Raw genomic sequence first — 18,854 nt, forward strand, 5'->3', positions numbered from 1 at the left:
GCTGTGTGAAAAGTGCCCAGAACGGCAGGTGCAGCTGCTTTAATAGCGCGTTTTGTCAGCTGGGTGTGTGTAGAACGCCACGTTAGTGCGTAGACCCTGTTGAGATGTTCTGCATCCTGCTTCCCTTCCTAAGTCTTTGAAGTTGGATGTGACCTGCTCACCTCCCGGGTCGCGTTCGGCAGGGGCTGCCCTGCCGGGCAGAGCTGATCTGGACCATCTGGGCCCTGGCTTTCCAGACGGAGAAATGGAGACCCAGAGGGTCCAGAGACTTGGCGGGGTTCACCCAGCAAGGTGGGCGTGGAGCCCAGGCCCCAGGGAGCAGACCCGTACGACAGGGATCCTGGAGGTGTGGTGCGCTCCCTGGCGGTCGCCCAGAGTCTTGGCTCATTGTGCTCATGGTTTGGTGAGACCCGTCCCCATGGGCCTTGGAGGCAGGTTGGTCTGTGGGCCTCAGGCCTTTGTAGTACGTCCAGCCCACTGGTGTGGACAGAAGTGGCCCCACGCTCTCTCCTGGGAGTCTGGCGTGGGGAGGCCATGGGCACGCATCTCCCACGACGTGCTTCCTGGATGCTGGCGTCTCAGTACCCCAGGCAGGGCGGGGCAGTGGGATCTGTTTGGTCCCAGACCCGCCAGCCGATCTGATGATAGCCGTGGCCCTTTCTCAGGGAAGCCGGAGCCCTGGGCCCTCAGGCCCCTGACGCCTGCCAGAGACTCTGCCCTTTCTGCCAAGGATGTGGGCAGGAGGGCGCGGTTACCTCTGTTCAGCCCGGGCCTGAGTCTTGCTCTGAGCCCTTCTTTAAATGAGATTGAAGGGTTCTCCAGCAATCCGCTGCCACAGCTCCCACCACGCTCCCCCTGCCGGCCCTGGGCCGGCCTCCCTGTTCTGGGCCTGGGTTGTCGGGTCCCTCAGACCAGGGAGGGGGCACAGGCCTGGCCAGCAGGTGCCCGGTGACCGAGTGCCGTTTGGGGGCATCAGATTCCTGATGCTCCTTCCTGTGCGTCCCAGCTAGTCAAGTCCCTCATCCTTGCAGCGCTGGTTCCCAGCGTTGGTGGGGCTTTGAGGAACGTGGGAAAGCCACCATGGGGAGACCGAAGCCAGCGCCCCTCCCCCACCTCTGAGTCACTTGCTCCGGAGAGGAGAGGAGACACGTGTTCTGACCACTTTTGTCTTCTCGGATTACAGGGCTGTTCAGCCCAGGGTGACTAAGTGGGCGCGTTCTGTGGGTCTTAAATGCTTTCAGCTGGGTGTTTCTATAGTGCCGTCGCCATGGCACCCGCTAAGCTGGAGCCGGGCGGGGGGTGGGCAGGGACGGCTGTGGCTTCTCCCGCGGCTTGTTGTTAAGTCACTGGGGTGTGGGGTCACGCATGTTCTGTCCTCTGCGCTTTCCAGAAAGCGTGCACACTCCTGCATCTTGGGGGGTGTCCCTATCCACAGCGGCCAGGGGGCCTGGAGCCTGCGGGGTAGGGCGTCCTTCTGTCCCTCGCCTTCAAGGCCTTCGCTCCTCTCTTGGCCTGAATTGCCAGTATCTGCCCCGTGAAGTGGTGGCTTCTATCCGTGAGGAGCTGGTGTCCTGGAAGAGGAGTCAGGAGGACCGCTGTTCCTCAGCAGCAGGGCATGCGTGTGTCCCGGCCGGGGTGCTGGGTGTGAGGGCCCCCAGTGCCCATGGCCCCCCTCAGGCCAGCCATCTCTTGGGGGCCGCCAGGGTGGCTCTCCTGCCCACACTCCGGTTACCCCGCCTGAGACCTGGGCCACTGTCGGGCCTTGTTTGAATAAATGGAAATCTTAAAAGTAAGCCACCGCTCCTTGCCCTGGCACAGGAGGCCGCCAGGCATCTAATGAGGCCAGCGCCCTGCGCCTGCATGTCCAGCGCTGGCTTCCCTCCCCTCCAGGGAGCACGGGCGTTGATGTGAAAGACGGTGCCGCAGCCTGAAAACCCAGAAACCGTCTGCAGGACGACGGGGACACCGGGCGGCTCGGGGAGGAGCTGTGCTCAGCAGCCGGCTTGGGGCGGCCAGACCCCGGGGGCCCACGTCCTGGTTTGCGCCGCTGTCCTGGGACGACCGCTCACAGAGGCGCCCCTCCCTCCTCGAAGTCCCTGTTCAGGTGGCAACTAGGCCTTCTAAGCGCCTCAGCCCGTCCCGCCCGGGCGTGGGGTCTGCACATGCCTGGCTCACCCTGAGTCCCCAGCTCCCAGGCCTGGCTGGCCTTGGAGCAGCCCCAAGGGGGAGTGGGAGGTGGGGACACCACGAGGGGCCTGGGTGGGGCTTCCTCTGAGGGTTAAACCCTGAACTCCTTCCAGAACCTCGCAGAGACTTCTCATGAGCCTTCCCTTAGGGGGCTCCTGGGACCCCAGCCGAGCCCGTGTGTGGGGTTGGGCTAAGGCAGGTATCCCTGTCCGGGGCTGGTTGGAGCCTGTAAGGCCACGTCCATGTCCGAACGTCCCCTGGAGGGGGGCAAAGCGAGCAAAGCGAGCGTGGGGCCCTTGGGGGCTTCACCCCAGCACTGGGCGTTGCTTGTTTCGGCGACAGGGGAAGGAGTGTTCATCAGTGTCCCTTCTCTGAGCAAGCCCTGTCCCTTCCAGGCCCTTCTGTCCAGGAGTGTTTCCGCCCCCAGGCCTCCTGTCCTCACAGGCACCCCAGGGGTCTGAGCCAGCTCCTGGGTGGCATCTGAGGGCTCCCCCCACAGCGTGGCCTCGCCCACCATGCCCTCCACAGGCCCCCAGCAGCACCCCCGATCTGCAGGCGCACCCCCACTTCCCAGAGGAGCCGTGGTTCAGGAGGTTGTGCGGCAGCGGGGGCAGGAGGCACTGGCATGTTTAGTAACCGGGAGAAGAGCTCCCGGAGCCTCCAGGCTGCCGCGGCGGGCGCAGGGAGAGGGGTGAGGAGCAGGCCCGGCCCAGAGCCCGCTGGACACCCCCTGCCCTGGAGACCTCTCCCCTCAGACATTTCTCAGGCACTCGGGCCCCATGGTCATAGCCGTGACCCTGCCGCTCCCTCGGGTGGGTAGTGGGCTGGCCACATTGAGGCCGTTTAAGCTGTTCTCCCAGGGCGCGGAGGTGGGATTCAGTGTGGGAGGCGAGGTGGTCTGCAGAGCAGAGGGAGCAGGGTCCCAGTTCTGGTGACAGCACACAGCGCAGGGCAGGCCGTGCCAGGGTGTTGTGCTCAGGCTGGCAGAGCCAGTGCGCTGGTGACAGCCTAGGGGCCGAGCCCACAGCCGGCAGGCAGGCTAGTCCTCACCCCCCAGCTGAGCGCTGCTGCCCACCCACACGGTGTCAGAGCTGCAGGGAGGCCGCACCCTCGCGGCCCGGGCCTGCCCCTGCCGGAGGACGGGGCTCGATTCTGGAAAAGTTGCTCCCAGACAGAGACCCCAGGGCTGGGGTGTCTGCGCACCTCGTGGACAGTGGGTGCAGAGGGGAGGGGAGACAGGAGGGAGCTGGAAGGGCCCTGTGCCCACTGGAGCCCCCAGGGCTCGATGGGCGTGCACACAGACGCTGAGGGGGCTCTTTGGGCCCTGACGGTGCGTGTCGGGGCTCCTGCCTCCCATGACAGCTGCCCAGGACTTTACCAAAACTTTCCAGCCTGCAGAACGTTCCACTGTGGCCCAGCGTCAGGCAGTGTCTTCTGCGTCTGCATCCTCTGCCCACCCCTGTGGGATCTGGGTGTGAATTAGTCATCTCAACACACCACGCAGGCTGAGCATTCCTGATGCACCAACCATTGGGGTGGCTTTCGGTGGTTGGAATTAGGATCCACTGGAAGTGCTATGCCGCCCCCAGGCCTCACTGAGCTATCCGCCAGTGTGGTCTCTACATGTGCAGCCGCCAGGGCTCAGAGGGGCCAGGGAGCCAGGGGGCAGTGACACAGCAGGGCACACTTGTGGCCGGAGTGAGTCACGTGGCCAAGCCCCCCACCAGTGGGCCGGCTGGGAGGTGGCACGCTCCACTTGTGTGGGGCTGCCCAGAACTGGAGGTGGGTGGATGCTGTCCTGCCGAGGGCTCACCTGCCTGCCCTCCCTCCCCCTCAGTACATCGATGCGATCGGCAACAAACAGGGCGAGCTGGAGAGCTACGTGTCGGACGGCTACAAGACTGCCCTCACCGAGGAGAGGAGGAGGTTCTGCTTCCTGGTGGAGAAGCAGTGCGCCGTGGCCAAGAACTCCGCCGCCTACCACTCCAAGGTGAGGTGCTCACTCTGTGTGGGGCCAGGCATGCCTCTGCAGACACAGGCTGCTTCCCCCAGGGAACTCGGGGTGCCCAGCCTTGAGGTGTGATGAAAGCACCATGCCCAATGCCCCATGTGTTTCGTCCCGACCCCAGGGAGAGTTGGGCAAGGAAGAGTTACCAGGTCAAGGGTACAGATGTTTTAATATTAGGAATTGCTTTGGGGTCTTTGTGAGAGCAGTTACCCTGATAGCCCACTACGAGGGCTTCCCCCAGGCACCCCTCCCCGCCAGAGCCAGCGAGCCCCAGAGGACACTGGCTCCCCTGCAGGGATAGGCAGCTTCAGTGGACCTTCTGTTCCCCATAGTCCACAGGCAGATCTGGGGTCGGGTCAGCCCTGTGCGCTGGGACATACCAGAACGTTCTGAGAGAATAGATGTGGTCAGGCAGCTGAGCCAACCAGGGAGGCCCTGGTTTGGGTCCTTTTTCCATAAGGGGTTCTGCGGGTCGGCAGGGTTCGTGTGCCTCACATGTGTGCTTGATCTGGCTCAGCTTGTGGTTGCCTTGGCCTGGCCACCAAGGAGCCAGGCCCTCCCTCCGTGGAGAGGCCCCTGCTGCTGGTGCTGGCCTGAGGGCCCTCACCACAGGTGTTAGGCAAGGACAGCAACTGGACCTGTGTCCCTGCAGGTCGTGGTGGGGCCACCCTGCTAAGTGGCTTTGCGTCCGGGGCCTGTGCTAGGAGGGCTCGCTGGCAGCAGGACGTGGGAGGGGCCCCGTCGCTACCTGCACCGCCGGGCGGGCACCTGCTGCCAGCCGCAGTGTTCCAGCAGCAGTGGCCGCACTGCCACGCAGCCCCAGGCAGGGCTGCAGCAGGGCATGTGCGCCCTCTGGTGGCGGCTGGGCCTGCGGCTGGTCAGGGAGCGCGCGGGCTCGTCCATGCGGTTGGAGGACAGAAAAGCCGTCCTGCCCCAGGACGCCACCGCCCGCTTTCTTGGGGAGCTGACAGCGCGTGAGCGAGACTCGATAGGCAACTTCCCAGGGAGCTGGACCCCAGCCCCCTAGGGGGTTAGAAAGAGGCAGGAGCCCCAGGCTAGGGCGCCAGGGCTTGAGGGCAGGACCCCCATCCCCAGCAGCTGGCCACCGGCATTTCCCTGGGGCGCAGCTCCAGGCCCTGCAGCGCCGTGGCCGTCAGCACCTGGTAGAGCCCTGGGCTGCACCCTCACCCTGGGTTGCCCTGGTTGGGGCTGGGTCCCTGCTGACCCGCTTTCTCCTCAGCCGTTTACCTCCACCAGAGACCAGATGGTAAATGTTTTCTGTTTTGGCCACTGCACACGGAAGCTGCCACAGATGTGTAAACCACGTAGGTGTGGCCGTGGTCCTCAAACCTTATTTACGGGTGGGCAGCCAGCCCTCAGGCCGTAGTTTGCTGGCCCCTGGTCTAAACAAGCAGGTGGTGGAAAGGGCCATGGTCTGCTCAGGGCTGTTTGTCCAGCATCGTCCAGTCTTCCCATGTGGGTGCCCCTTCCTGCCCCAGACACAGGTCAGAAGAAGTAGGAAGCAAAGGGAGAGAAGCAGTGAGGGCTGGACAGCCTTTTCCAAGGTCTTGGAGACCGTGATTGTTCCAGGCTGGGGGTAGCTCCGTCCAGCGGGCCTGGGGTCTGCAGTGGGACATGGGTTGTATCACCTGCTGCAGGTATGGTAGCCCAGTTGGGCCAGCAGGCCTGGATCTCCCCATGCTCGAAAGGGCTGCAGGGGATCTCTGGCTGGTGTCTCACTTCTGGCTGTACCCTACCCCCGGCCCCTCTCGAGGCCGTGGTTTCCTTGTCTTCTGTCAGCCCTTGTGCTTATCTGGCCGCCTGTGTCCTGGGCAGGCCCTGGTGGGCTCTCGGGCCCGAGTCGGGGCCTGACCCTCAGACCTGCGAGGATGGTGTTCTTCCCAGCATCTCGCGGTTTGTCCACAAAGGCTGCCTGCCCCATGGCTGACCACGTGGTCACCTGTGCATGTCAACATCCTTGGGCTCTTGAGGAGGCCCCCGCCCAGGGCAGGCCTTGGTTTGATCGCATTCCTGGGGAACCCTTGACTGCACGGCTCACTGCCCTACATCCCCTTTCCAGGGTTGGGGCTCCAGGCCCCACAGGTGGCTGAGCCGGCTGTGGGGTGCCCCGCTTGGTGAAGAGCAGCCCGGGCAACGCCCCCTCCCGGGTAGGCGTGTCTCTTTAGAAGCCTCCGGTGCTGCCGAGGGGGAGGGCGTATCCGTGACTGAGGTCGGCTGCAGGCCCTGTGCGTAGGCCCTCCCAGCCCTGCCCGGCTGCAGGAGCAACGGCCGGCCCTCGCTCCCACCCACCGTGTTTACCTCCACTTCAGGGCAAGGAGCTGCTGGCGCAGAAGCTGCCCCTGTGGCAGCAGGCCTGCGCGGATCCCAACAAGATCCCGGACCGCGCCGTGCAGCTGATGCAACAGGTGGCCAGCAGCAACGGCTCCATCCTGCCCAGCGCCCTTTCGGCCTCCAAGTCCAACCTGGTCATCTCGGACCCTATTCCGGGGGCCAAGCCCCTGCCAGTGCCCCCCGAGCTGGCCCCGTTTGTGGGGGTAAGTCGTTGCTCTGGAAAGCTTTCCAGGCGTGGCGGGTTGGGGCTCTCCACGTGGCCTCGCCAGGCCAGGCTCTCCTGCCACACCGCGCCTCTGCTGCCTCTTCTCAACAGCGGCTGTCAGCCCAGGACAACGCGCCTGTCATGAACGGCGTCTCGGGCCCGGACAGCGAGGACTACAACCCTTGGGCTGACCGCAAGGCGGCTCAGCCCAAGAGCACGCCCCCTCTGCAGTCGCAGGGCAAGCTGAGCGACTCCTACTCCAACACGCTGCCCGTGCGCAAGAGCGTGGCGCCCAAGAGCAGCTATGCCGCCAGTAAGAGCTCCCGGCCCCGTCCTGCCCCCCGCCCGCAGAAGGGACGCCGCCCTGAAAGCAGGCCGAGGGCTGGGGTGGGGGGCTCGGGGGCTTAGGGGTACGCGACCTGGGGCCTCGGTGAAGTCTCTGCCCTGGACCCTGGATTTGGGCGGGCCTCCTCGTTAAGTGAGCGTGGCAGGGCGGGGCCGGGACCCTGCAGCGCAGCCCATGACAGGAGCAGGGGTGATGCTGGGGAGGGCTTTCCGGACCAAGGGACAGGGGACCGCTCCCTGCCTGCCTCCAGCCCGGCTCCCACTCCCTCCTGCAGCCACGCAGGGGCCTTGGCCGTAAGGGGCTCCGGATCCGCAGATGAGAAAGGTGGGGCTTGGGCCCTGGGAAGTACTCCCGCTAGCAGGTGGCAGGTCTGGGGCTGGGTCCACACACGTCCCAGCGGTCTGAGTCCAAAGGGCCCCGGAGGTCTGGTGAGTGTCCAGGGGCCTCCTGCTGCCCCACCGCTGCGCAGCTGAGCTGACGCAGGCCGACCGCGTCGTCTCCCCGCTTGGGGCGAGACCCCTCACACCTGCCTTGTTGTCCCGGCAGCGGAGAACAAGACCCTGCCCCGCTCCAGCTCTATGGCAGCCGGCCTGGAGCGCAATGGCCGCATGCGGGTGAAGGCCATCTTCTCCCACGCGGCCGGTGACAACAGCACACTGCTGAGCTTCAAGGAGGGCGACCTCATCACCCTGCTGGTGCCCGAGGCCCGAGATGGCTGGCACTACGGCGAGAGCGAGAAGACAAAGATGTGAGTCCCCGGGGTGGGGGGAGCAGCCCTGCTGGTCCCTGGGCATCCAGGCCCCACGCCTCCCGCAGGCTGCTCATCCAGCCCGAGCAGACGCAGCCGCGGGCCCCCGCCGTCCCCTGACTTGCCAGGCGTCCCGCGTGTGACCTCGTCTCCCGCCTCCCCTGCTGCCGCGTGAGGCCTCCAGTCGGCAGATGCCAGCCTTCCCCACATGCCCTGTGCACGTGTGACCAGCTTTGGAGTTGGGTTCTAGAAGGGACATGGGTCAAAGGGGGCCGCGCTTTCATGGCTTCACGTCATACTCGTTGTCTAGAGGCTGTGCCACTGTCTGGCTCTCGCTCCGCTCAGGGGCTGCCCCATCAGGAGCTGCCCCTCCCCCCAACCATTGCCCACGCCTGTTGTTGGGGTGAGAGACCCCTGCTGCGGGCAGGATCTGCTGGGGGCAGGATCTGCCCGGGTGCGTGCCTCCCTACGTAGCCTGGGAGGGAGATGCTGGACGGGGCTTCGCTCTGACCTCCTGGCAGCCGCCACCCTAAGGGGGGTTCTGAGGGGCAGGGGCACTGGGGGACACCCCCTTTCCCAGACACCACACCTGCCTCTCTCTGAACGGTGTCTTGTGGTGGTGGTGTGGCTCTGTGTGCCCTCCTGGGGCTGAGGCCCCGCCCAGCTGGGCCACCTGGCAGGAGACCAGCCCTATGTGTTAAAAGAAGCAGGCACCCTGCCTGGGGTCCTGGCATCTTCCCCACACCTAGTCTCGCTCCTGTCCAGGGCACAGAGCTTAGAGCTGGATGAACACCCCCGGTGGGAGCTGGGGTCTCTTGGTCTCCCTGGAGCATTTACACATGTCTCCTCCACAGATGGGAGCGGCCAGGCCAGGGGACCCGTGGGACTTGGGGTCAGGTAGCAGACTAGGGCAAAGGGGCTGGTGCACTCTGACCAGGGTCTCCTCTTCCAGGCGGGGCTGGTTCCCCTTCTCCTACACCCGGGTTCTGGACAGCGACGGTGGCGACAGGTTGCACATGAGGTGAGCGTGCCGGGGGCAGGTGCCCTGAGCGCTGCTCGCCTGAGGCTTTAGATGCAGGGGTGTGGGTGTGCTGTGTTGGGAGTGCTCATCATGACTGTGGGATGGCTCCTGTTCAGTGGCCCATTGTGGGGAGGCTGTCCTTGCCCCACGCTAGGCCTGGGGCACACCCTCGCAGCCCTCCCCTGTGGGCAGCGTGCACGGTGAGGGCCCAGCCACTCCCCCATGAGCCCCCAGGTCCTTCTGGCCCTCAGGGCAAGAGTGACTACCAGGACCACCGAGGGGTTGAGTGGCTGCCATTTCGAGGAGGGGGTCCAGTCAGGGCTGCACCCCAGGTCACTGAGAGCAGCCTCCTGTCCTGCCCTCTCTGAGGGGCCCAGTGAGGCTGAGGGCGGCTGGGCTGGGACTGGACTGACCCCCGGTGCCCCGTCCCCGCAGCCTGCAGCAGGGGAAGAGCAGCAGCACCGGGAACCTCCTGGACAAGGAGGACCTGGCCATCCCGCCCCCCGACTACGGCACGTCCTCCCGTGCCTTCCCTGCCCAGACGGCCGGCGCCTTCAAGCAGAGGCCGTACAGCGTGGCTGTGCCCGCCTTTGCCCAGGTGAGCGTGGGGGCCCGAGCAGGCTGTGGGTGGCTGGGCTCGGCCACAGCCCCGCGTTGGCGCCTCCCCTGGTAGCCTGGGTGCTTGGGGTTTGGGCCTGGCATCTGCACCCCTGCTGGGCCATTTTAGGGGTCACAGCAAGGTGTCGTTTGCAGTCTCTGGGCTCAAGAAAAGGCCCAGGTCCCTCTGCCTGCCCTTCCCCTCAGTTGGGGCATCTGGACGCTGTCTTAGGAGGGCATGATGTCCAGGGGGCCCTTCCCTGAGAGCCATGGAGCTCCTGCAGTCATGGGTCCGAGTGCAGACACAGGTGCCTGCCACTCGGGGCCTGATGTGGAACTGGAACCTCCTAGTTAGTGTGGTTCTGGGCCCCTCGGGAGGCAGGGCCTGACACACACGGTCAGGCCACTGGTACCAGGGAGCCAGAGTCAAAAGATCGAGGCCTGTGTCCTTGGGTGTGGGTCCCCCGGCGTGTGTGTCAGTCTTGAGGCCACCGTGGGGCTGGGCTGTGAGTGTGGACAGTGCCGCACGGCTCTGCCCAGGAAGCTCGGAGTTGGAGGGGCTGAGACCTCCAGGACGCTCATCTGCTGTGGCTGCGTGGGAGGCAGGGGCCAGCCTCCAGGGCTGGGCCTCAGGTTGGGGTCGAGAGCCCCCCAGGCAGCAGGGAGGAGGAGAAAACGTTTCTCTAGAATTTGGGGCAGTCGCGGTTGACCACCAGGGAGGTGACCTGACAGCTGAGGTCCCCCACGCTGACGGCGTGACGTGGTGCCAGAGGTGGACGAGGCAGAGAAGGCTCTGCGTGCAGGGTGGGGGACCCCGCATGGTGGTTGTCCTGAGCGGCCACCCCGCCGGCCCCCTCGCAGAGGGGCTTCCTGGCACAAGCTGTGTGAGGTCCTGGGTTGGCCAGGGCTCTCTTCGGGAGTTTGCAGTTTAAGAGCGAACACGTGGTTTGAGACAACTAAGTGGGCAAGACTAGGGTGGTGGGACTGGGCGCTCGGAGCCTTCCAGAGAAGGTGAGGCTGGAGCTGGTGGTCGGCGCTAGCGGCCGGGAGAGGCTGGCCAGCCTCGGGGGAGGTGTAGTGCCTTGGGGTCAGGGACAGGCTGCTGAGCAGCGACACGTGGGCGCCTCTGGGGCCTTGTGCACAGCTGGCCAGGCCTGGAGGGGTCTGACCACTGCGTACTACTCGCTTCCTGGTCTCTGGATTTGGTTTTGTTGCAGAGAGGGCCACGGAGGGTGCTCCCAACACCGCTGACGGCCCCGCACCCTCCTTCCCCAGGGGCTAGGAAGCTGCAGCTGCGCTGAAGGCTCAGGGGCCGGCACAGGCTGGCCTGGGGGGCCTGCAGGTGACCGTCCATCGCAGCTGCCCTCCCACACCAGCCTGTCAGCTTGGCTTCCCTGCCCAGCCCCCCATTACTTGCCCATCCCCCCAGTGTCACTGGGTTCCCCAGGCAGCCCTCACCTGCCCAGGTGCTCCTGCCATGTGACTGGCAGGGTGTGCAGTCCGTGGGGGTCGTGTGTGGAGAGGGGTTGTCAGGTGGTCTGTCCTGAGCGAGCCCATGAGTGTGAGCTCACACTGCCCACAGCTGAACACAGGCCAGGCAAGGAGACCCCCTGTGAACTTGGGAGGTCACTGTCGTGGTCCTCATGCCCTTGGCTGCAGACAACACTACACTCCCTGTGGTCAGGAGGGGCACCTGGCCCACCCAGCCCTTGTCCTGCGGGCCCTGCCTCACCCCCTGGACCCCAAGCTGACCTGTTTCTGCTTCACCACCCCCGACAGGGCCTGGATGACTACGGGGCCCGGGCTGTGAGCAGGTAAGGGGGTTTCAGATGCGTCCGTGGAGGCTGTGGGCGGTGGGGAGCTGCTCCACTGGGGGCCGCCGTGGAGCACTGCCCCCTCTGGTCTGCGCGGCAGGGGCCTGTCTGGAGACCGCGGTGTCTCCAAGGCAGAGTGAGCAGGCCTGGGGTGCCTGCTCCCTGCCCCTCACCCTGCTGTGCCGCCCACTATCTGTGGGGTGGGATCTTCAGGGCAGGGTGCCCTGTCCTGTGGCCGCAGTCCGGAGATCGCCGAGTGGGAAACGGCCTCTCCCAGAGCTGCCTCTGTGCTCCCCCGGGGGTGGGTTGGAGCCCACCTGGCCCTGTGCCTGAGCCGGAGCAGGGGCCCCCTGCCCCCACCACGGGGCTCCAGCTCTTTCCCAGTGCAGCCCAGCAGGAGCCCCTTCACCCCGTGGCCCTGCTCGTCCTTCCCGGCATCGACCCGCCTTGTCCACTATCAGCCAGGAGGGGGCTCGCCTCCCCCCCAGCTCATCCCCCGAAAACCAGCCCACACCGGCAGCTCGGTGCCACTGCCTCCTGGGGCCCCGACCTGGGCCCGGCCCTTGTCCTGGCTCCGGGGGTCTCTTGCCCCTGCCCCCAGGGCCGGTGGCCAGCCGACCCTGAGCAGCCGAGGGCCGCGGCGGGGCGGCGCGCACCCAGCAGCCGTCCTGTGCTTTGTTCCGCAGCGGCAGCGGCACACTGGTGTCCACAGTGTGAGGACGCTGACGCCGGCAGCTGCTGCCCAGAAGCGCTCCCGCCCCCGCGCCCCGTCTGCCTGGCCTCACCGGTTTACACCTTGGCGCCGCTGGTTTCTCCTGGGTGGTGTTTCTCTCCCACCGGCCCCGCTCCCTGCCTTTTGGTTGGTGCCCCCAGACTCTGTGATCCCCCAGGGTCCATGGTGCTGCCCCACCTCTGCACCCCGTGTTTACACGCCCCTCCCGTGTGTCCCACCAGGTGGGACCTGCCGCCGGGTGGTGCGGGTGGGGCGTCCTCGCCGCTGCTCCCCGCCTGCCGTGTTCATGACGCGCTGTCCCTTTTCAAAGGCTCAGCAAGAGCCAGGTCTAAAGTTTGAAAAAAAAAATCATAAAAAAAAAAAAACAGGAAGAGAACTTTTTTCCTGAAAAAAAAACAGATCTGCATGGACTCCGGTGTACGTACTGTTATCTCTGCATCTGACCCCCCAGCACACGCTGGCACCTTTGGGAAGGGCGGAGTGCGGGGGGCACCCTTCTAGGGCCACGCCCAGAGAGGGGCTCGGCTGAGCCCGGGAGGCCTCCTGAGGAAGCTGGCCGCTCCTGTGAGGGAGGCCGCAGCCCCGGCCTGGCCCTGCCCGCCGCCCAGGCCGGGCTCCGGAGGGCGTGCTGCCCCGACGCCGTCTGACAGTGTACAGACAGAGAGCGGCGCCAGCCTTGGGGCACAGTGACCACACGGTGCACTGGCAGGGAGGGGGCTGGCCGCACTCGGACATCCCAAGGACCTCCAGAGACCAGCCCCAAGCCTACAAGTTCTGGAAATGTTTCTTTAACCAGCCTGTGATGGAGTCTCAGCTGCACGGGGCAGGGGCGCGAGGCTGGCCCAGTGGCGCAGGTGGTCCCTGCCCCCTCCATCGGCGCGCTCGTGTCCCCCGTGTCTCGGCGGCTTCGGAGCAGCCCACGGCCTTGCGTCTCCACACCCTGACCCTGGGAAGGGAGCGAGGGCGCGGCCCCGCGAAGCTTCAGATGCTCTTTCTGGCATGACTTCGCAAAAGCCTCCCGCCCCTCCCGTGGGCTCGGACGCGGCTGGTAGCATTTGTGAGGAGAGCAGCTCCAGGCAGAGCCCGTTTTATAACCAAGGGAAGAACAAGCCAGAGCTCGGACCTGTGCAAAAAGAGCCTTCTGCGTCGGCGTTCCAGTTCTGCTGAGACCTCAAACCCAGGGACTCTACGCGCAGTGGAAGGACGTAGACACAAAACCACAGCTGTGTGACGACGTAAAGCGCTGAAAATAGTTTCCTTTCCTCTTTTTTTTTTTAATCTGAATTGTGCCCTGTACTGCAGTTGTTTGAATAAAAGTTTTATTTATTGCATCGAGTTGAGTGTGGTGCCTCTTTTCAGCCCCGACGCGTGTACCGGCCACAGAATAACCGAGGTGCAGCCAGTGCCAGCCCGTGCGGCTCTCCCTGGGGGCCGCCTGGGGACCCCTGCCCTGGGTGGGAGCCACAAGGGCTGGTCTGGGGACGCCCTGCCTGAGCAGCCCTGCTCCTTGCTACCACCTCCCTGCAGACGCCCTCCAGAGGGCTGGAGAGCCAGCTCCGCCCTGCAGCCGGTGTCTCCTGCCCCCACCCTCCGTCCGGCCTGGCCCTGCGAGTCCTCAGACCTCACTCCCACCCACTCCGCTCACACCAACCAAGCCTTGTGTTTCCTTGCAGTGCCGATGTGGAAGTGGCCAGATTTTGAGCCGCCCCTACTAGAGTTAGTAAGTTGTCGTGGCTTCTTGTGCCGGTCGGTCTGTGTTCCCAGCAGCTCCAGAGGCCCCTGACCTCGGCCGGGGTGGGGCCTGCGGGGCTGCTGAGCCCGCCTCTGCTCTGGCCCCCAGCCTGCGCTTGCCTTGGGTCTCTCCTTGGGCTTCCCTCCTTCTGGAAGCGTGCAGACCTGGCCTGGCCCCGTCTGGGTTCCCTCCTGCCTCCGCGGGGTGCTTCGGCCACAATCAGGGTGAAGCCTGGTGATCAGCTGCAAAGCCGGCTTTGGGCTCCTTTGGCCTAGTGCCCCTCAGACCGGGCTCCTCGGGCGTGGGTCTGAGCCTGGCCTGGCCGGCTCCCAGGTTGGTGAGTATCAGAGCTCCTTGGGGGCCGGGGAGACAAGGGAGCGGCTGGGGACAGCGCCATGGCTTGTGCCCAGGTGAGAGCCACAGGCAGGTCTGAGCAGGCGCCCACAGCTGCCCTGCAGGGGACGGGTGGATGCGGCAGCTCTGTCCGGCCCGTTTTGCCTCCACCCCAGCGTGGCTCCAAAGGGCTGCGTTAGACTCTCCAGGCTAGTCTCAGCCCCCACCTGCTGAGGGGCCCTTCCCCGCCCTCCCTGGGAAGCAAGCGCCGATGGCTGGCGGGAGTGGGGGCCCCTGGCTCTGGGTCAGGTGGCACTGCCGCCCCTCCGCCCTGCCCCAGCCCTGAACACGGAGAAGTCTGGCAGGCGGCCCTTCACGGAGGCGGTGGTCCCTCCCCCTCCCGGGGGCGCCGCGCGGTGCTGTCCTCTCTGCAGGCGGCCGGGCCCCTTCAGCAGATACTGGACCCTCGCCCTCCTGCTGCGGCCTTTTTCTTGAGCTGCGGTATGAGTGCTGGAGAATTCTGGAGATAAGTTTTCCTGAACCTGGGGGACAGAGTGGAAATGACTTGGACCCTAGCCCAGTAGTGGGTGTCCTAGGCCAGCCTCCTCCCTTGCCCCTGTCCCTCTTCTGAGATGCTCCGAGGGGCCTGCATCTCCCGCCCCCCCCCCGTCCCTCCTTGCTGCAGGGGCCCGGCTGTCACCCCCTGGGGGTACTGGAAGGGGGAAGGCTCAGGAAGGCTGGTCCAGTATCTGCCTAGAGCCCCACTCCTGGGTGCAGGGCAGAGCCCCGGAGGGCACGGTGGGTGGGGCTGCGCTCAGCACGTGGGGCTGCCTGCCCTGATGCCTGTACCGGGGACAGGCACATCGGAAGTCACTCCGCTTGGTTGAGGCGCCCTGCTCGGCTGTGGCTGAGCGTGCAGCCCTGGGACGGGGGTGGAGACAAGAACGACTTACGTTCAGAAGGGCCGACGTCCGGAAGCCGTGGAAGACACGTTTTGAGAGGAAACCATCTGAGACAAGGTCGAAGTCCACGTGTAACTACTTGTCACTCCTCCGCTCGGAGTCACCGCAGGACCTGAGCTGCGCCTTGGCTGCTCTCAGAACCGCCCCGTTTCTCACTCAAGTAGTGGATCCAGAAGAGAACCCTAGGTGATCGCCCTAGTGGTAGACCCCCAGTGAGCCTGAGCCTGGACCTGAACCTGCGGGAGTCTGCGGAGGATCGGGCCGTGGGGAGAGCCCTTCCCGGCGAGGGGTCCAGCTCGTGCCTGCCTTTGCCACGCCAGAGACTCCAGGCCGGCCCCCACCTCAGGAGCAAATGCATCCTGTGCAAAAGTGACTGTCACCCCCGCATCGCTGCTCAGAGTGTCTCAACAGCCGGGGACAGAGCCCACTCCCCGTGTTCCTCTGCCGGAGTGCCCGGTGACCCCCAGGGCAGGAGCCCCGACCTCCTGACAGCCTCGCACACTCGGACGTCCTCCTTTGGCTTTCTTTGGGCACAAGATCTCGTCCTGTGTCTGGTGGTTCACTGTGGATCACCCCCTGACTGTTTTGGGAGGAAGACGTGGCCCCAGCATCCATCGCCCGGCAGTGACAGCTGCAGGATGGGAGGGTCTGCAGTGGCCTCAGGTCCAAGTCTTGTCCTGTGCTGTCATCCCAGAGTTGACCCCGGCCCCCAGCCTGGGGCCAAGGCAGGCACCCTCCTCAGGGTAGCTCATGAGCCTGGTCTTTGACAGAATGTTCCAGATGGTGGTGGGCACCCAAGGGGGCTTGCCCTCTGTGTGGTGCTGAGGGTGGGAGTGTCCCACCCAGGGGTCTCTGGTGGCAGTTACTCCAGATCCTGGGGTATTCGCAGCCTGCTTCCTCAGAGCCCAGTGTGGATGGCATGTGCTGCTTTGGTCACTGTTTTGGGGGAGGAGATAAGTGTGGGTCAGAGGCCAGTCACTTCAGGGAGATTGGACCTCAAGTGACAACGTGGGTTTGCCCCCAGACCTTTCTGGTGAGAAAGAGGGCACGTCAGGACACTCGGCCACATTCTGCCCCCAGCTCCTGCTAACACAGGCACCGTCCTCCGTTCCCTGGGTCCCTTCCTCGGCTGGTTCCCAACTCTGGATGGACAAGCCTGCCCCCATTTCTAGTCCCCCAAGGCCTCCTACCATGACCCTGCCTGGGGACAACCAAGGGCCTGGAGCCCTCCTCTGGAACCAGAGCCCAGTCAAGAGGGCAGCTGGGGCAGGGCTGCCCTCCACGCCGTCCTGGGCCAGACGTCACTGGTCACGGTGTATCCTCGGCTTCAGAGCCTGCAGGCAGCTGTCCACGGTCAGTGGAGCCGAAGCACATCTGCACGGCCGGAGCCAGGCCCTGAGGGAGGGAGCCCCAGGCTGGAAGGGCCTGCACACCAGGATGGAGGGGCCCTGAGCCGGGGGCGGGAGCCGACGTGGTCCGTGCTGCCGGACCTTCAGGCATCGTCTTGGAGACACAGAAGCTGCATGCTGGGGTTAGTCTTCTCTCGCTAGTTTATCCTTTTAAAGACAGTCCCAAAGTGCCTCAGTTTTCCAGAAAACACTAAGTTCTCAGGCAAACTCGGGGTGCCCACTCCACGTGCTCTCTTCTGGGGCCCCTGGATGGAGCGCCCGCCCTCCCAGTTCCCTGGACGCCCAGCCACGCCGGAGGCTGCAGGTAATGGCTCCGGAGCCCACTGCTGCGCCGGGAACACGGCCCCGTCTGTGCCGAGCCTTCCGTGTCCCACGTGCCATCTGTGCTGTCATCTTGGGACTGCCCGATGTCCCCCAGCCTGCTGTCCTGTGCGGTCCCCTTGGGCAGGTCCTCTGCGCCCACCGGGGAAGCCGAGGAGGGACTTCCCTGAGCAGCAGGCCGGGTGCCGGCCCCACCCTGTGCTCATCCAGTCCATCTAAACCTCTTGTCTGGCACGTCCATCTGTCCGTCAGCTGCAGCCTTGGCACTGGGGCGGGTGTGGCTCCCCTCGAAGGAGGCAGTGGGCCCTCTGCAGGGACCTGCGGGCAGCCGCCCCGCCAGCCCCGTCACTGCCCGTGTGCCTGTGTGTCGTCTGTGTTGTGTGGGCGTGGGGCAGGCCGAGGCTCCCGCCACCTTCCAGGCCAGGGCTGCATGGGCTGCCTGCTGTGGTCTGCTGCACTGTGTCCGTGTACCTGTGTGTCGACAGCTGCGTCCTTGCAGTCGGCTCAGCTGCTGTTCTCGGGCAAACGGTGGGGGGACGCTGGGCCTTGTGGGGCGGTGCACGAAGCTCGGGGGCTGCCCCAGTCTCGGGGGAAGGACCAGCCCCTGGGGCAGGTGGGGAGGGTGCAGCGGGCTGCCCCCCACGCCCGCCCACCCTGCCCTGGGAGGGTGGGCAGTTCGAGGTGGGGTGCATGTAGAGGGAGTGGAGGGTGTGCACTGAGGGCCAGCTGGCCTTGCCGATGGCTCCCCTTCCTGGCTCTCTCGCAGCCTCCGCTGCCCACCGGCTCTAAGCTCAGAAGCTGGCCATTGGGTCCAGGCGGTTGCTGCCCACAGGGCGTAGGGCAGTACTCCCAGCATCCCTCTCTGACACGCTCTCCTCTTCTCTCCGCAGGAACCCCTTTGCCAGCGTCCAGCTGAAGCCGACGGTGACCAATGACAGGTCTGCTCCCCTCCTCAGCTGACGGCCACCTCTGCACCCCGCTGCCTATGGGGCCCCTCCTTCCCCGCCCTGACCTGGAAATCTGCAAGGCCCTCCTCCTCCCACCTCACCTCAGTCTGGCCCGGGCTGGGCCCCGGCTGTCCCTCCAGGGTCAGGAGGTGGCACCTGGCCATGGCAGAGGAGAGTGAGGATGGCCAGTCCCCAGAGCCAGCCCCCGGGGTGCAGGAAGGCCACCCCGTCAGCTCGTAGCCATGAGGGGCACCCCTGCCTGGTTAGCAAAGAGGCTGCCCACCTGTGTTAGCCTGCCGGCGGGATGGGGGCAGGAGGAGAGCCTGCCACCGTTTGGAAGATGGATTTACTGTGAGCACAACTTTTCTGGCAGACCCTCGCTCCGGGCTCTGCTGGGCCTCCCTACGCCTGCTGGCAGTTTTAGGGGGCCTCCATCCAGCTTCTCCCTGCCCAGGCCTAACACCCATCCAGAGCTGGCTGAGGGCCCCCAGCGCCCCTCCCTGGCCCCACGGTGGGTGGGTGGTGCTATGGCCTTGTTTGTCCCCAAGCTGTGTGCCATTGGGGGGGTTCTGCTCCAGGATTCCTGGGTGGGCCCCCCCCTCCCTGCCCTAGCTGCGTCTATATTTCAGTTGAAATACAAGATTTTGGAACTTCATTGGATCCATGCTATTTAACATTTGTGGCTGTGATACAGCCCTGGTGACCACGCTGGTGACGACATTCCTTACCTAGGGAGAAGGTCCAGGCAGCGTGTGCCTGCTTTTCCCAGGTCCTCCAGGGAGGGGCACTGGAGCCCTGAGCCACCTGCAGCCCACACCCCAGGACACGAAGCAGAGGGGGTGGGGGCCCAGGTGAGCAGAGGTCTCTCACTTTGCAGAAGATGGAGACAGGCCAGGTAGGGGTGCCTAGAAGCCCCAACTCCTTAAAACTCTCCTTCCTGGCTCACCCTGCTGCGGGCTAGGGAAAGCCCTGGAAAGGTGGAGGCGTGAGCTCCCGAGAGAGGCCTGTGGGGTGGGCCCCCCTCCTTACCTAGGCAGGGCCACCTTCCAGACACGAAGAGAGGGCTGCAGGGGCCGGACCCCACCCTTGTTCTGGGAGGACCTCCAGCTCAGGTACATCTGGGGCCTAGGCCACCGCTT

The 18,854-nt window shown here is 65.3% G+C and overlaps 1 protein-coding gene across 4 annotated transcripts in view; it reads left to right on the forward strand.

Annotated features, from left to right (window-relative positions):
• The window catches only part of BAIAP2 (BAR/IMD domain containing adaptor protein 2), a 60,184-nt gene extending 41,814 nt beyond the window's left edge, over positions 1–18,370 (forward strand). The window contains exons 7-15 of one of the 4 annotated variants that reach the window (XM_072939801.1): positions 4,025–4,177; positions 6,526–6,750; positions 6,864–7,065; positions 7,645–7,846; positions 8,799–8,867; positions 9,303–9,465; positions 11,244–11,278; positions 13,685–13,731; positions 17,659–18,370. In XM_072939801.1, the coding sequence (XP_072795902.1) occupies positions 4,025–4,177; positions 6,526–6,750; positions 6,864–7,065; positions 7,645–7,846; positions 8,799–8,867; positions 9,303–9,465; positions 11,244–11,278; positions 13,685–13,712 (1,077 nt within the window). In that variant the 3' untranslated portion in view covers positions 13,713–13,731; positions 17,659–18,370. Of the gene's footprint in view, positions 1–4,024; positions 4,178–6,525; positions 6,751–6,863; positions 7,066–7,644; positions 7,847–8,798; positions 8,868–9,302; positions 9,466–11,243; positions 11,279–11,964; positions 12,419–13,684; positions 13,732–17,658 lie in introns of those variants that run through there. The other 3 variants (XM_072939802.1, XM_072939799.1, XM_072939800.1) reach the window with 3 other exon arrangements.
• The last annotated feature ends 484 nt before the right edge of the window (positions 18,371–18,854 follow it).

This window comes from Vicugna pacos, chromosome 16, assembly GCF_048564905.1.
Source record: "Vicugna pacos chromosome 16, VicPac4, whole genome shotgun sequence".
Classification (NCBI taxonomy): Eukaryota; Metazoa; Chordata; class Mammalia; order Artiodactyla; family Camelidae; genus Vicugna; species Vicugna pacos.